This window comes from Rhinolophus hipposideros, assembly GCF_964194185.1.
Source record: "Rhinolophus hipposideros genome assembly, chromosome: 1".
NCBI lineage: Eukaryota > Metazoa > Chordata > Mammalia > Chiroptera > Rhinolophidae > Rhinolophus > Rhinolophus hipposideros.
Window position 1 is genome coordinate 3,758,779 of NC_138047.1, and position 16,485 is coordinate 3,775,263.

The window sequence follows — 16,485 nt, forward strand, 5'->3', positions numbered from 1 at the left end:
AGAGTTCTTTATATAATCTGAATACGAGTCTTTTATTAGATATAATTGTTAACTGTGGTTTGTCTTTCTTTTTCTTAACAGCATCTGTAGTACACAGAATTATGGCCCCTCCAGAGATATTCCATGTTCTAATTCTTAGAACTTGTGAATATATTACCTTATCTTTCAAAAGGGACTTTGCAGATATGATTAAGTGAAGGCTCCTGAGATGGGGCCATTTTCCTGAATTAACTGTGTGCGCCCACTGTCATCAAAGGATCCTTATTCAGACATTAAAAATAAAAAAGAAAAACTCATAGAAAAACATTTGTGGTTACCAGAGGCCAGGGGTGTGGGGAAGGATTAATCGTTTCACAATATATGTAAGTCAAACAATTGTGCTGTATGCCTTAAACTTATACAGTGATGTTTATCAATTATATCTGAATAAAATTAGTAGAGGGGGGATGTCCTCTTAACAGAGGGAAGACTGTCAAAGTCAGAAGAAAAGACAATGGAACCAGAGACTTTAAAGAGGCATAAGCTTTAAAGATAGATGACGGGGTCAGGAGCCAAGGGTGCAGGTAATGCAGGTGGTCCCTAGAAAAGACAAAGGAACTGATTTGGCCTGTAAGACTCCAAAAGGCACGTATCCATGCTGACGTCCAGCGCTATGAGATAATAAATGTGTCATTGTGAGCCACCGAATTCTTGGTGATTTGTCCCATTACCCATAGCAAAGTAATAGTATCTTTTGAAGCTTCAGAGTTTATTTTGATGATGTTCAGTTCATCAATTATTGTTTTATAGATTGTGTTTTGGGGAGTTTTAGAAGTTTCATTTAGGTCTCTGATCCATTTTGAGTTAATTTTTGTTTATGGTGTGAGGTAAGAATTCATGGTGATGTTTTGTTTTATTGTTTTTTGGTATGAGGATTATCCAGTTGCCCAGCAACATTTGTTGAAAAGATGATCTACATATCATTAAATTATCTTGAGAACATTGTCAAAAATAAGTTGATTGACCATAAATATAAGAGTTTATTTCTGGGTTCAGCTTTGTTACATTGATATATGTGCGTATTTTTGTGCTGATATCACTGTCTTGGTTACTGTAACTTCATAGTAAATTTCAACACCAGGTAGTGAAATCCTCCATCTTTCTTAAAATTATTTTGGCTATTTTGGTATTTCCAAGTAAATTTTTTTTTTGTAGTTTTGTATAAAATCCTTTGTATTTTTTTTAAAGTATAAATTTCTTTTTATTTTTTTGTATAAAATCCTTTGTATTTCCAAGTAAATTTTAGGCTAAGCTTTAGGATTTTTATTAGCTATTGCCTTGAATTTTTGTTAGATGTATTGCTAAGGTTTTTATCCTTTTTGATGGTGTTGTGAATGGAATTTTTTTTATTATTTAATTCTCAGATTATTCACTGCTAGTATCTGTGTAAAGATCATTTTTCTTTATCTTGTATCCTTGCTAAACTTATCTTGTGACTTTGCTAAACTCATTTCTTAATTCAAGAATTTTATATGTGTTCCTTGGGATCTCCTACATACAAGAGCATATCTGTGAATAAAGACAATTTTACTGTTTTCTTTCCAATCTGGATGCCCTGATGTATTCTTTTTGCTGTATCTCAATGACTAGAAACTTCCAGATAATGTTGAGTAGAAGTGCAAGAATGGACATCCTTGCTTTGTTCTTGGTCTTGGAAATGTCTTCAGTCGTTTACCATCGAACACCATGTGAGCTGTGGGTTTTTATGAGTGTCTTTATCAGGTTGAAGACATTGCCTTCTGTTTCTGCTTTGTTGAGAGGTTTTCTCAACAAAGTGAGTATTTGATTTTGAGAAATGGTTTTTTCTTTTTGACTTTTAAGGTTAACTTCGGTTTGTTTGTTTTTATCTTTTCACTCTGCTAGCATGCTATATAACAACAATTCACTTTTGAATGTCAGATCAACTATAATTTACGTTCATATGTGTAATCCTGGGCACACTTGGTCATGGTGCCCCATCCATTGTGTATGTTCCTCAATTCTGTTTGCTAATATTTTTCATGGATTTTTGTGTCTGTATCATGAGGGATGTTGTTCTGTAGTTTTCTTGTGAAAAGGTGGGATGAGGAATGAAAACTGACAGTAAAAGGGCATCAGAAAACTTTCTGGGGAGATGGTAATACTCGGTATGGATATATGGGCATATACATTTCTCACAAGTGTTAAGTCTGAGGACTTGAACAGACATTTCTCCAAAGAAGACATACAAATGGCCAATAAGCACATGGAAGGAGGCTCCGCGTCACTAATCAGTAGGAAACGCAAACCACAACTGCAGTGAGATGCCACCTCCCACCCATTAGGATGCCTACTATCGTGAAAGTAATAGAAAACAGTACGTGTTGGTGAGGATACTGAGAAATTGGAACCCTGATGCACTGTTGTTGGGATTATAAATGGATGCAGCCACCATAGAAAACAGTGTGGAGGGTCCTCGAAAAATTAAAATTAGAGCTGCCATATGATCCAGCAGTTCCAATCCTGGGCACACACCCAAAAGGACTACAAGCAGGATCTCTAAGAGAGATTTGTACACCATGTTCATGACAGCCAGAACATGGAAGTAACTGTGGAAGTGTCCATCGACAGACAACTGGATGACAAAATGTCCATCCTCTCAGTGGAGTATTATTCAGCCTTAGAAAGGAAAGGAATTCTGACACAGGCTACAGTGTGAATGAGCCCTGAGGACATTATGCTGAGTGACATGTGTCAGTCACAAAAGGGAGAATACTGCAGAATTCCACTTCTGTGATGTACTTAGAGTAGTCAGAATTATATATATAGAAAATAGAAGGGTAGGTGCCAGCGGCTGTTCAGAGGGTCACTGGGGAGTTTAATGGGTATGGAGTTTCGGATTTGCAAGATGAAAAGAGTTATTGAGATGGATGGTCGTGATGGTCACACAACATTAGGAATGTCTTTAATACCACTGAACTGTACACTTAAAAATGGGTAAGATAGTAAATTTTATGTTATGTATTTATTTTACCACGATAAAAAAATTGAAAAAAATCTTTGGTCTGAATATAAAAATTGTATACATTTTATTTCTATGTAAATTATAATTCGAAGTTATTTTAAGCGGCAGGGCAGGGGGACAGAACTTGTCAGGTTGCTAATATTGTAGCTTTTCTAACAAATTTTTAAAATGTTTTCACAGAGCATAGGTCATATCACAATGATAATAAAGTATTCATGTAAATATCCTTTACAAATATTGTGTTTAAAAAAGGTCCTACGCCTTGATTCAAGACAGACTCATTTCTCTTGTTCTCGTTAAATGTTCTAGAGCTACTCACATTCTTTTCCCTCGTGGCATGTCACATAAGTCACCTGTAAGTAGGGTGCTAAATGTCAGGGTTACATTGAAGTTTAAGTAACAAGTCCACCAATTTTGTCTTGAAAACCTTGCTGTTAAGTGAAAAGACATTAAATGAAAAATATTTCCCTTAATTTTAATGAAAAGTGACATGTTTTATCTCAATTCAAGATAAACAATTTTCACAGATAGAAAAATAAACAATGAAAGAATTTGTAGGAGACAGATGTAAAAGTAAATACATTGCGCTGGTCCATAAAGCGCACTTGGTGATTATTGTCCCCTGGAAGAAGGAAGGCCTGGCGCTTGCAGTTCAGTGACTGGGGCCCCTCCGTGTTCTTCGCTGGCACCTCGCTCTTTGAGGAGGCGCAGAGCTGTGTCGTACTTAGACTGTGCTTGAAAGTAAGTCACAGCTCAGAGAGCCCCCTCGGGACTGAACACAGGCTACAAACAGTCTCACTTTGGAGCCCGTGCAAATCCAGCATGTCTGAGAAAATGCTGCCCATGGCTGCCTGCTTTGGGTTTGTGCAAAGAATACCTTTGGTTTCTTCCCAAACTGTTGAGTGGAGAGAATTGGAAAGTCTGAGTCCGAGATTGTAATGTCAGGAACCCTTTTGATAGCAGTTGGAGGTGTTTTGGATGAAACATTTCTTAGGCTGAACCGTAACTCGTGTGAGCCATGGCGTGGCCTCGGGGATGACCGGGAGATGTGGCAGCCATCAAGGGTGCAGCAGGCCTGTGTTTGGGGGGCTGGGTCCATGTGTGCCTCCTGGCTTGGCCGCACTGCAGCTCTGCTCTGTCCCATAGATACCTCCTCTGGCTCGGACGACGAGGGCTCGGTGCAGGGGGACTCGCAGGGGACGCCCACCTCCAGCCAGGGCAGCATCAACATGGAGCACTGGATCAGCCAGGCCATCCACGGCTCCACCACGTCCACCACGTCATCCTCATCCACGCAGAGTGGGGGCAGCGGCACCGCCCACCGGCTGGCGGATGTCATGGCCCAGACGCACATAGGTGAGTGAGTGCTCCCGCCCGCCCGCTCTGCCTTGGCTTGCCCTGGGTCGCCCTCGCAGGTGTCCTCGCGCTGGAGCCATAGCCTCTGTCGGGAAGGAACGCATCTGCTCCACTGGGACGCTGGTGGCCGTGTCTGTTAGCGTGCTTCCTGCTCACACTAAAGTGTGCACCTAGGTGGGCCTTCACAGTGAGTTTACCTTGACCTTGGAAATCAGCTTGTACGTAGCTTCTATGACAAATGATGTCCTCTGTGTTGGAAAAAGCACAGTTAGGACGTATTGCCTGAAATGTCTGGCAACAGTGTGGAAAGGAGATTTGATAAGAACTACGAGAGGAGAAGAGTGAGTGGAATGACTACTTTTAGGCAGGTCAGTGGGGTACACGTTTTCCTGCCTCCACTTATGCTGGTCACTCATTTAGCCACGGAAACGAGTCCTTGTCAAGTGTGGAAGGGACATGTACACAGGCCAGATCAGCTCAGTGGCCTAAGATTTGCAAACATTCCATTAGTATCAGGAATGAGACCAGTGGGTGGGGGCAGGACGCAGGGTCTGGTCTCAGTTCTCATGTGAACGCTGTGTCTTCAGAAGTCACTGCTTTCTGGAGTAATTTCTTTTCTTTGTCCCTCAGAACTGTTGTGAATAAAAAGGAGAAAATAGGAAAGTTCCTCCAAATTTTTAAAAGTAACACTCAGATACAAAGTGGGGTTAAATTTCAGTGTCACGTGTTCTTAGCAACATGTACACTGGTGAACGTGCCCTCAGAACTTCTGTTTGAAATCACAGTAAGTTAAAAGTTAAATGGAAATGTGTGACCGTTAAGTATTTCTAGGTGGTCAAGCTTCTTCCTGTGTGTTTTGGAGCCTGAGCCAGTGGCTGTGGTCCAGCACATGCTTCACTTCGCACCCACATGGGGCTTTGCCATGGGGTTATTCTGTCACCTGTGCCACTCACCCAGCCCTGGAAATGTCTGTGATTGTAACTGAGTCCCCTCTAAGGGAGTGCCAGTCTGACAAGGGAAACACATCATCTGAATACACGAATCAGTGCATTTGTTTCTCCCTTTGTGAATTTGCATGTGGGGTGCCAGAGGAAGTGATGGCGTGGAGGATTAAATTCATCCAGACTATAAAAGTGTGCATGACTCCTGTACATAGTTCTCGGTGTAACCTAAATATAGCTTCTGAGTGTGTGACATTTCAGCAATTTCTATTTTGGCACAAAGATAAGTTCCTAGACTATCGGGGAATTTTGTGTAAATATGAAAAAAAGTGGTTTTGAAAAAAAGCTGTGGCAAAAAAATGAAATGAGAATTAAAATTCTTTTTTCCAGTGACAAAGCAGAAGAAGTAAAAATCAGACTTGGCAATATTTGACCGGCTGTTGAGCTCCAGAGTCTACAGATAAGAAAGTGTGTGTGTGTGTTTGTGCACATGTGCACATGTATATTTTAAGGAATTTAGGGTAAAATGAACCATCAGCTTGTGCTTCTAACCCTGTGGGAAGGTGTTGGTAACACGCAGACACTGCTTTGCCTCCCCGCAGGGAGGAGAGTAAGAGGCTAAAGACCACAGAGGCCGGAAGCAACCGTCGTGTTAGAGCGAAACCCCAGGTCCTCCTGGGTTCTTATGACACACACATTTGTCCCCACGTCAGGCAGATTTTGTGTGCAGTCACAATCCCTTCCACAGCTCTGCCTGCTGCCTGCTGCTATGTCTCGCGTGACGTGCTGTTAGTGTCACCTATAATCCTGACAGGGGGACCACCAAGACTTCCCCATCCTGAGATGTGAGGATGGACCTGAGCACACCCATGGCACAGGCAAAAGAGCCCTGCTCTAGATGTTCCCCGCGCCGCAGACTCAGTGACACCTTCTCTTCACAAAGGCCCTCGCTACACAGCGAGAACAGAAAGTTCTGCATCGTTATCAGAAGGTGCTTACTCAGGACCTCTGTGCGTAACATTCTGAAGACAACTGGAGAGGAAGGGATTTGTGTCTCTAGAATGTTCTGTCAGCCCTCAAAGCTGACAGACATAGCTTAAAGTAACCAGAATCACTGGAACACTTTTAAATATCAAGAGGCACATTTGTAAAAACCACCAGAGGAAGATTTTATCGGAATTAGTTCTCTATGTAGAAGTGGATAAATTGAAGAGAAATTGACTATGTTTCTAGGCTAAGAAATAAGAACAGAGCGGATAGACAACATTCTTGTATATTCAGAACCAAATTTCATGTGTTCAGGGAGTTAACGAGGCTTCTACAGAAGCTATTCTCAGGTCTCTGTCACCCTTTGTTAACTGGCACGTCTGGGACATCATCACATGTGGGTTGCATAACCATGTGTTGGGGACGCGTTATTAGATATTCATGGAACTAATTACCATTTCCAGAATCATTGAGAGTTTGTTGATGTGAACGCTGCTGGTGGTGTGTGCTGTTTGCATCAGCAAGCGAAGTGTCTTTAGGTCCTGTGAGAAAGTGGTGGTCAGAGGTCACCTCATGCACTGGCCTGAGGAGCCTGAGCCCGAGTCGAGATTCGGGTTCTCTAGGGAGTTTATTCAGAGGGCTTGAATGGCCATCATTGTGATAAAGTTCATCAGAAGTATCAGAGAATTCTTTTATAATCTCTCTACTGATGTGTTCAAGCGTTTACAGTCTCAAACTATTCAGTACGTGGGGACGGTGATGATGGCTTGGGGTTGGGTCTCCCTGCTGCCCCCCCCGCCCCACTCCAGCTGAGGAGTCCTTGCAACTAGAGCTTCTAATCATAGCAGGGCAGAGAACTTTTCCTGCAAGGGGGCAGGAGATAAGGCCTCAGGCTTCGTGGGCCAATCTCTGTTGCAACTAGAAAGGAAAAGGATTTTGCCTTAGAAACACCAGGAAGAAATGAGCCTCTTCCATTAAGTACACGTTTCTCGCGGCTTGTTGGGTCAGGCAGTAGGAGAGAAGCCTGGCTTGGGTGGGGGAACCTCTCACCAGCTGACGTGACTGGGAGTGTTTGTTAGGTCCCAGTGCCGGCTTCTAATCCTGTGTCGTCATGTTTACTAAGCGGTAAATAAAGCTTCTTAGCTCTTCTGCAGGAGAGCTAGCTTTGGGGGTTTGCCTGCCACCTGGTGGCTCCATGCCTGGCCTCCTCCCCTACTGGTGGCCCCACACCTGGTCTCCTCCCCTACTGGTGGCCCCACAGCTAGTTCTCTCCGCTTCTGGTGGCCCCACACCTGGTCCCTGCCTCTTCTGGTGGCTCCACACCTGGTCCTCTCCGCTTCTGGTGGCTCCACACCTGGTCCCTGCCCCTTCTGGTGGGCCTACACCTGGTCCTCTCCCCTTCTGGTGGCCCCACACCTGGTCCCCTCCCCTACTGGTGGCTCCACACCTGGTCCTCTCCCCTTCTGGTGGCCCCACACCTGGTCCCCTCCCCTTCTGCTGGCCCCACACCTGGTTCCCTCCCCTACTTGTGGCGCTACACCTGGTCCCCTCCCCTACTTGTGGTGCCTCACCTGGTCCCCTCCCCTACTGCTGGCCCCACTTGGTCCCCCTCCTCCTGTACGAGGCCCCTCCCCGGCCCTCTCTCTACAGTTTTGTCCATTTCATCCACTCCCCGTTTTTAAGGCTATCTGCTTTGTTCAGCAGCCCACATTCCAGAGTGCCCCTGGATCTGACACACTGGCCCCACCCCGTACCCTCGTGTCCTGTCAGTGTTATTAGGGCCCAGGTCTGATCCTGTCTCTTTTCCCCCGAAAATGCTTTGGAGTTTTTTATCTATCAAAACTGACCTTGTTTGTCTGGATTTTATACTTAGAATCAAAGTAATGATTTGGGGACCCATGAGTATCCAAACTCTGTCCTCTGTATGCCCCATTCTGTGGCGGTGCATGCTGACTTCACCCATACCTGGTGTACACAAGAGAACTCCACCTGTTTACTTCCTGACTTTTTCCAATATTTAAATGCATTTACCTCAGTCGTAACGGCCACTTGCATCATTATGCATGTGAGAGTTGCAGACTTTCTTGGAGCTCTTGAGAGGAAGGGTCCCCACGCAATGGGAGACATGACCTGGGCTTGATGAGAGCGTGGCAGTAATCACGTCACTGCGGCATGTTGGGCAGGGCGTCACTTAGCTCCCTCAGCCACTGTGCAGAGTGGGGCTTAGAGATCTGATGGGATGACCCAGAGACTCAGCTGATGAGTCAGACGCCCACCGGCGGGGGCAGCGCCTGGGTGGCGCTGCTGTCTTGCTGTCTCCTCAGTGTGGTTGTTCTATTGCTTGTTACAAACAGAAAGAGAGCTCTTTCCAGCCAAGCACAGTGACACTGCGTACACAATAAAGATTTCGGTGCCCCCGTACCAACCCCACTGTGGGCTGTGTGACAGTTGGAGCTCCCTCCTGAGTTTGTGTTTGTGGATAGAAATCAGGAAGCTGTTTTCTGAGGTTGGAGACCCATGTTCTGACATTAGAGCATACTTCTTAGAATGTGTCTACCCGTCACAGTCACATCTTTATGTGATTGTCCTGCGTGAAGGTGGGGGACAGGTGTTGCGGGTCTGAGAACCTGTGCAGCCTGAGCTCGCCCCTGACCCGCAGGATGCTGGCTGAAGCTGCGGGAGCACAGGACCCTGAGCCCTTTCTAAGCATCTAGGCTAGTCCCCACGTGATTCGCTTGCCGCCGAGCAGCAGCCGTGAGTCCCATTAACAGTGTCACAGGCTCCCACATGCACTCACACATGCCCACACGCACACTCATGCTCACACCTACGCCGCCTTGCTCACTGACATGCTAACAGCACAGAATCACAGTCACGCGCTCCTGCTAGCGCACAATCACACTCATCACACACATACACTCAACGCTCTCACTCATGCTAATGTGTTCACACTCACACCACACATGCTCACACTCACGTGCACACACAAACACACAAGAAAAGTTAATCTGCCACAGAAGACAAGGTAAACCACATGTTTTGTTCCTCAGTGGTCACTAAAGGAATAAGATAAATCCTTACGTGATATACTGTCGTGTGTCACTTTTGGTCAAGACACCAACTGGAGCGTCCTGGTGAGGTGCCTTCCATGAGCTGGACAGTGGCCTTCACTGCCGAAACCAACGTGTAAGTCCCCCTTCTGTTTGGTGGCACGTGGACGCAGCACGGCTCTCCCCCAGCGTCACTGTTCGTCACCATTCAATTTTATTCACCTGCACGTTTTCATCTAGGGGCCTGGTTTGCCATGTGCAGGGCACGGTCCTGTCCTCTTAGGCAGCTGGGCAGACCCGATGGGCTGAGGGCCTGTATCGCAGGGACCGCCCTTTCTTCCTTCCTTCTCAGTGACAGTGGCAGTCGAATTGACTGTAGGAAACCTGGGATGGGACATCTTGGTGTTTGGAAGGTTGGGTTCCTCTGAACGCACCACTCACTGTCCATCATCAGTTAGTGAACCATGAGCACATTGCTTTCTGCATATGAAAACCAGATTTCCTTTTCTCTTCATTTAGAAGGGGATTGAAAATGGATCTGTCACCACTGACCCCAGGGGTTCTAATTCACGCAGTTAGAATTAAAGAATGCTACCTTTTAGCGGGCATTAGACCCAGACTCGTCTGCCTGTAACTTACCTGCTTGTTCTTTGAACTGCTCCCCCAGACTTGCTGAGTGGACAGTGTGGGCCATGGGCAGGTGACTTCAGCCTCTGAAAAGCACACAGAGCCCACCTGAGCCGGACGCCTGCACAAGCAGAGGGAGCAGGGTTTCCAAGGTGGGGTTCCGCGGGACCCGGAAATGGTCCCAGCCAGAAACAGCTATGCTTGTGGGGTGACTTGTTGGAAAAGAGACGGAAGCCCTGCTGAGGCGGTACCAAAGTGGTGTGCGAATGCTGTCGTGAAAGTGGTTGAGTGCACTCCCTGCCCTCCTTCCCTGTGCCCGTCTTGCATTACAGATTCTTGGGGACCCATGCAGCAGCTGAGAGCGAAAACCACTCAGGGCTGGCTGAGGCAGAGCGCATCCTGTGGGGGCACATGTGAGGGCGTCACGGTAGCTATGTGGTGGCGCTCACGGTTGAGGGGATGCTTGGCAGATGGCTGGAAGGGTGGCCGCCATTGTTCTCTTGACATGAAATGACTGCAAAGTTGATCTGACGAGCAGTGGGCTGTCTGCTCAGGACACAGCCCGACTCTGCTGAGTGGCCTAATCTTCCAACTGCTCCTGGAGCGCGTGTCCTCATGGCCTCGTGCCTGGAGCTGGAGCATCTCAGACCTACATACCTACTCCTTCAGCCTGACTCTACTTTCTTCCCCATCGACAGGTGTTCCCTGAGCATCTGTTACGCACAAGGTTCTGTTAAGGGCTCCCCAAAAGATAGGTAGCTGGTTAAACACTTGGAATTTTGACCATCATCAGAATAACAGGGCACAGTATGTCCCTGCAGTGTCAGAACGTTTTCTGCTTCCTAACAGATGCAACTGCTGGGGCGATACCCCCACAGGCAGCACGTGTGAGGAGCTGGACAGCGAGTGGGAGCGGAAGTGACATCTAAACAAATTTGGAAAGCACTTTGAAGTCACCCAGCTATCACTATTCCTAATTTTTAATCACCAGATATACTAGAATTATTATTTTTCCTAAGTTCAAAGTGGGAACGTGGCAGTGTTCCTGCCGCCCAGCGTGGAGACGGACTGGCCGCCTGTCACCCGTGATGAGGCTACAACTTCACAGACAGTGAATCTGAATAAAATTGAAATGCAGTGAACTCACATTTTAGCTGCTTTTGTTTTAGGTGCTGATTTGAAGCAAATGTCATTGGTAGTGTTATTTTACCTGCTCGAAGGTCTTATTCACAGCTGTGCCCTCCCACTTAACCACTGAGCGCCACTGTTGTCATGGACGAGTGCTGTGGGGCTTGCTGCAGGTCTCCCTGTGTGCCCGGACCCGAGGCACACATTGCACACACACGCCCAGTGCTCATCCTCTGCCAAGCAGTGTCCTGAGAACCTTACGTCCCCTGCAAGGAAGTCACCACCATCCTCTGTGACAGATGGGGACACTGAGGCACAGAGAGCTTGGGACACTGCCCAGAGCTTGAATCTGCAGAGCTCGGCCTCGAACCTTGAGCTCAGCAGCTGCGATTGTGACAGATGGGAAAATGGCTCTTCTGTGGACATACAACTCACACTATCTCTTTTTCCATTGGCTGCTTGAAAATGTTATTTTAGTTAAATTGATGGCACCTGTTATGCTATTATATCTGAAGTTTTGCCTCACTTTGTTCCATTTTGTGCAGTTTGAATTATCTTAAAAGTCACTTTATGCTTAGATTTCTGTAATGGACTTTGATTCAGAATCACGGTTTCTCGTAGAACATGGCAATTTCTGAAACCCTGTTGCTTCCTTCGCCTTCAGAATAACTGCCATGAGAATCAGGGAACCTGTGATGTGCTTCATTACAGAAAACCACTCTGCACCTCCTGACGTGACCACGTACACCTCAGAGCACGCGATACAGGTAGAGAGGCCCCAAGTCTCAGCCACGTCGCGGACCGCACCCAAGTATGGCAACGCCGAGCTCATGGAGACTGGCGACGGTACGTCTCCCAGCTCTTTTCTCCCTCCTTCATGGGCAGACTTCCACTAACTTGCCTTTCAGCCCACGATTGGATGTGTTTCTTCCAGATAAACAGCTCGTTGAATCTAACTCACTAAGCTCTTTACACGCGTCACATAGAAAGTGGCATAGTTCCAACAAAGCACATTGTCTCCAAGTTGACCAGATGATATTCCTTGTAGGAAAACGATGATGATGTAGGAATTTGGTCTGAGAAGGAAATTGGATAAAATTCTGATGTTCTTGTTGATGAACAATTAATGTTGGTTCTGCAATTAACAAATTAGTGTGCAAGTGTAAGTATCGTGAATGGTTACTCAGAGAGGCAGGATGAAGTCAGACATGAACAAAGTAATTGACAGATGTGGGGCAGTGTGGTACTTGAGACTTTGGAAGAAAGAGAGTTGTTTCTTCTTCGCATTGGAAACAGTATTAGTGGTTTGATAAAATGCAGCAGTAGGGGTTCTCTTTTATTCCTCATAGCTTTAATCTGGATAAGCTCTCATGATGGGCCGTTTCTGTGACCCAACCTGCAGCAGCAGGCATGAATGTGAACTGCATGCTTTATTCTGCTTTCCCTAAGTCTCAGTCCTTTCAGGGCCATGAAAGTAAGAATAGACCCCGATGATGACATGAAATGCTATTCCCGTGGCCTCAGTGTGCCATCCACCCCACTGCTTGTGTCCCGTGACACTGTGTTGTTTGGAGGTGATGAGGAATCCTGGACCCAGCCTCTCACAGGCGGCAGACAGCTCCATGATGGCCAAAGCCCAGAGGTACTGGGGTTCATGAGCCCTGTTCGTACATTTGAAGTCCCCCAGTTTCCAATTTGGTTAGTTCCCCTGGAAAGCTCTCAGTTTCAGTGTTTGCTTTATTTCTCCACCAAGTTTGCTGTTTATTAAATTGGTCGTTGCTATTCTTCTGGTCACTGGCATTTTGGTAGCTTGACTATGAGGTCCAGCATCTTCCCCCACCCTCGTGGGTGGGTTCAGACGTGTCCCTGTGACTCCATGAGACACGTGTAATCCAGTGTTCCTCAGTGTGTGGGGAGCCCAACTCTCAGAATCCCCTGGGGCACTTGCTGGAAAGCAGTTTCCGGGCCATGCCCCAGACCTCACCTCGGGTCCTTCATGTTCTGAATGCAGCTGGAGAAGCAGCAGCCTTGTGAAATGACCTGGGTTGGTCTGGACCGAATCAGGTCTGACTCTTTACTGGGGAAACACTGTTCAGGTACTGAGGAGTCTGGGTTGTGTGTTTTTATATATTTTCAAAACTATAAAATATTTCACATCTCAACTTTGAAGGTCCTCATGAAGTATTTTGAGGCAATCGTTAAAATGCTTTCGTTTGATAGAAAGTTTTCCTTGAATCTGTTGTATTCATTACAAAGACCAATGTCTGTTTCTGTGATGCCTGCTGTGGAGGAGGAGACCGCCGTGCAGCTGTGGTTCTCAGACAGCGGGCCCTGCACAGTGCCCAAACCATGGTCACCGAGCCCCTTGCAGAGGCCTCAATGTGACCTTTGAGGACGGCAGCATCTTGGTACTGCTTTCGTTCATTAATTTGGGTTATTTTAAACTTTGAAAAGCCCTTGCCTTTTTCAGTGATCATTTATTTCACTTACTCAGTTTTCAAAATGATGTCACATTCGTTGTTGTAATAAATGTATTATACAACGTGAAATTAGTTTTCCTCAGTGCTCATGGATAAATATATGCCAGCATTCTGTGCAAGAACTGAACTTAGAGACTTTCATTGCTGTGCTTCTGGAATGCACTGCCTGAATGTTCACTCAGGAGAACGGAAGTGAGATGCGGGAGGGACCCAGTGGTCATGAGCAGGGGTGGGCAGTGCTGTTGCTGTGGGGCACCCGAGTTTGTATCCCCAGAGGAACATTCTCTTGGCCCCAGGAGGACAAACACCACAGTGGTCTCATCAGAGATGGCCTCAGGAAGGTCTCACTACTTCATCAGCTCTCTTAGCCCTGTTGATAGAGGGGACCTGAAACCATGTGAGTAAGGAGGTGACAGACCCTGTTTCAGGCATTGGAGGTGGAACCCTGCCCGATCTTTGCAACATCACAAGAGTAGGACGTTCTACAAAGTTGTGAAGCAGAATCATGTCTGCTGTCACTTTGTCTCTCGCAGCTTCCCAGCAGCGTCCCCCAGCAGAATGTCCTCCCTTGGCACATCATCCCAGGTGGCACTTTGTGGGACACTGGTCTTAAGGCCATCCCTGAGATGGAGCTGTGGGTGCGTGTCACGGCCACCGCACTGTGGTGCTTGTTCAGTATGCTAAGGCATCCCTCTGCCCGGGGTTCTGTGTTTCAGGAGTGCCGGTCAGTAGCCGGGTATCAGCGAAAATTCAGCAGCTTGTCAACACCCTCAAACGACCTAAACGACCACCCTTACGGGAATTCTTCGTTGACGACTTTGAAGAATTGTTAGAAGGTAAGAGAACTCTTTCCCACCCCCTTTTGTTTTAATGGTGTCTGATCCCATACACTATGATAATCATTTTTCCAGCAAGGCTACTTTACCTTTTAAAGACAATAACCTTGGCATTCACTAGAAGGCAGGACTCCTCTCTGGAGACTGGAGGTTCCGTGAAGGTGTGCGAGTACTGTACCGTCAGCCATGCCTCTTTCTAAGGACTCTCTCAGGTTCAGACATGCAAGTAAATCATGGAAAACCTTGTCAACAGTGACACAGTCCCCTGAGAATAAGCCTGGGATGTACACAGAGAACAGACAGCTGCTTCTACCCTACTTTACGAATCCAGGAGCTGTGCTCATGAGCCTCTTAACACAAACCCCAAAAGTGGAAACAAAGCACACCTGTCACATCCAACGCAAGCCCCTAGTTCTGTTCTCTACACCATAGAAAGATGCAGCTAGTTCTCTCTACTACGTGGAAGCTGTCCATCACAAACTGAGAGAAACCTCTTCCAGGAACAAAAAGAAAAATCTCAGTTTTTCACCTCTTTAAATACTTGGGCAAATCGTATTTCATTTTGAGGCATTCTTTTTGTTTTACTCTAGAAAATATGATCTGTGCTTGTCATTCATAATACTTCTAGCAAACTTAAATTTGCATCTCAGTATTTAAGGGCAGAATATAATTTAGCAAGATCTGAGCTCTTTGGAGTCCAGAATTACTTGTATATGAGGTGTGGTCACAAAATACGGTGAATACTACTGCCGAGTGCCATCCAACGGAAAGGCAAGGATCTTTGATACAAGAAGCAGAGCATCAAACCTTAGTAACAGTGTGTGACAAGTTTCAACTTGTTCGGTACAGTCAGGTGTGAGGTACGGTTGAGAGAAGGTATGTTTTAAGTGTGCTGTAAATCATCCTCCATCATGACAACACTCTGTGTCACACATCGCTTTGGTATACGGTAATTTCTGTCAAATAAAAACATTACGGTGTGTCCTCATCCACCTTATTCACTGGATCCATGTGACTTCTGGCTCTTCCCCAAAGTCAAAATGATTCAGGAATTCGAGGCAGCTATGACAGTGCAACTAAGGACACTCACTACGAGGTCTTGGTCACGAGGGGGAGGAGGATGTGGTATGCGGAGGGGAAATGGCTGCCGAAAACAAGCTGGAAGAGCATTTCCCAAAATATATTCTGCAGAACTAGCACCTACTGTGTTCTCAACACCATGCCATCTCTAGGAGATGATCGTGGGAACAGCAATAGTAATCATGTAAAAATCTTTTTACCAAAAAAAATGCTTGAATGTCTGCCGAAATGTTCAAGTTTACCCAGAGAGAGGCACCGCTGGAACACTAATGAGCGATCATGACACAGCCATCCTTTTGGACTTCTTTTTTATAATGTGTGACCCTTTACCTTTGATCCCCTGACCTGCATTACCTTGGTGTAACCATTTCATTTTTCAATTTAATTTAATTTTTAAATTTTAGTGTACAAGCTGTAGCATTTCATCTCTCAAAGATAGCATGCTGATTTCCACAGAGATATCCCTTTGAGCGATAAATTTGCAAAATATGGTCTTCATTTTCTGTATTAAAATTCACTTTAGTTTAAAAAAAAAAAAAGAAACGAAAGAGGACTTCCAGAACTGCTTTGGAAAGAATGATGGGATAAGTGTGTTCAAAGCAAGGAGGAGTATTTTGAGGGGGATTAATGGCAATGTGCCTTTTACTGTAATAATTTTTTAATTTTTATTTAAACATTCACCGTGTTATTTAATCATACCTTGTATGTAGATAATCGACATCTTAAACCTAAGTGTTGCAATCCTGTACTCAAGGCATGTTTATATATATAGCTTTACTTGCTGTCAGTTCACAGATGCATTCAGGTGCCTCACCCGACATCGCTGGGGAAATTGTAAGAATTAATTGCCTCCGTTACACTGTGATTCTGGAAAAGCATGTGTGCGTGCTTTCCATGCTCTAATAAGTTTATGCCTTGAGTATATATCTCCTAGCTTCTTTAAAGGGGATAAAAATGTGATCATGCTGACATGGATAT

General features: G+C 45.7%; 2 protein-coding genes across 3 annotated transcripts in view; both read left to right on the top strand.

The window, feature by feature from the left end:
- The window catches only part of DIP2C (disco interacting protein 2 homolog C), a 337,740-nt gene that overhangs the window by 219,966 nt on the left and 101,289 nt on the right, over window positions 1-16,485 (top strand). For both annotated transcript variants that reach the window (XM_081055544.1, XM_081055545.1), the window contains 3 exons: window positions 4,169-4,378; window positions 11,823-11,957; window positions 14,308-14,427. In XM_081055544.1, the coding sequence (XP_080911670.1) occupies window positions 4,169-4,378; window positions 11,823-11,957; window positions 14,308-14,427 (465 nt within the window). The remainder of the gene's footprint in view (window positions 1-4,168; window positions 4,379-11,822; window positions 11,958-14,307; window positions 14,428-16,485) is intronic.
- On the top strand, window positions 15,548-15,790 carry LOC308500662 (calmodulin-binding transcription activator 1-like; the record flags this gene model as incomplete). Its single annotated transcript, XM_081055859.1, has 1 exon — window positions 15,548-15,790. One exon carries the CDS (start codon window positions 15,548-15,550, stop codon window positions 15,788-15,790), a length of 243 nt encoding a protein of 80 aa, XP_080911985.1.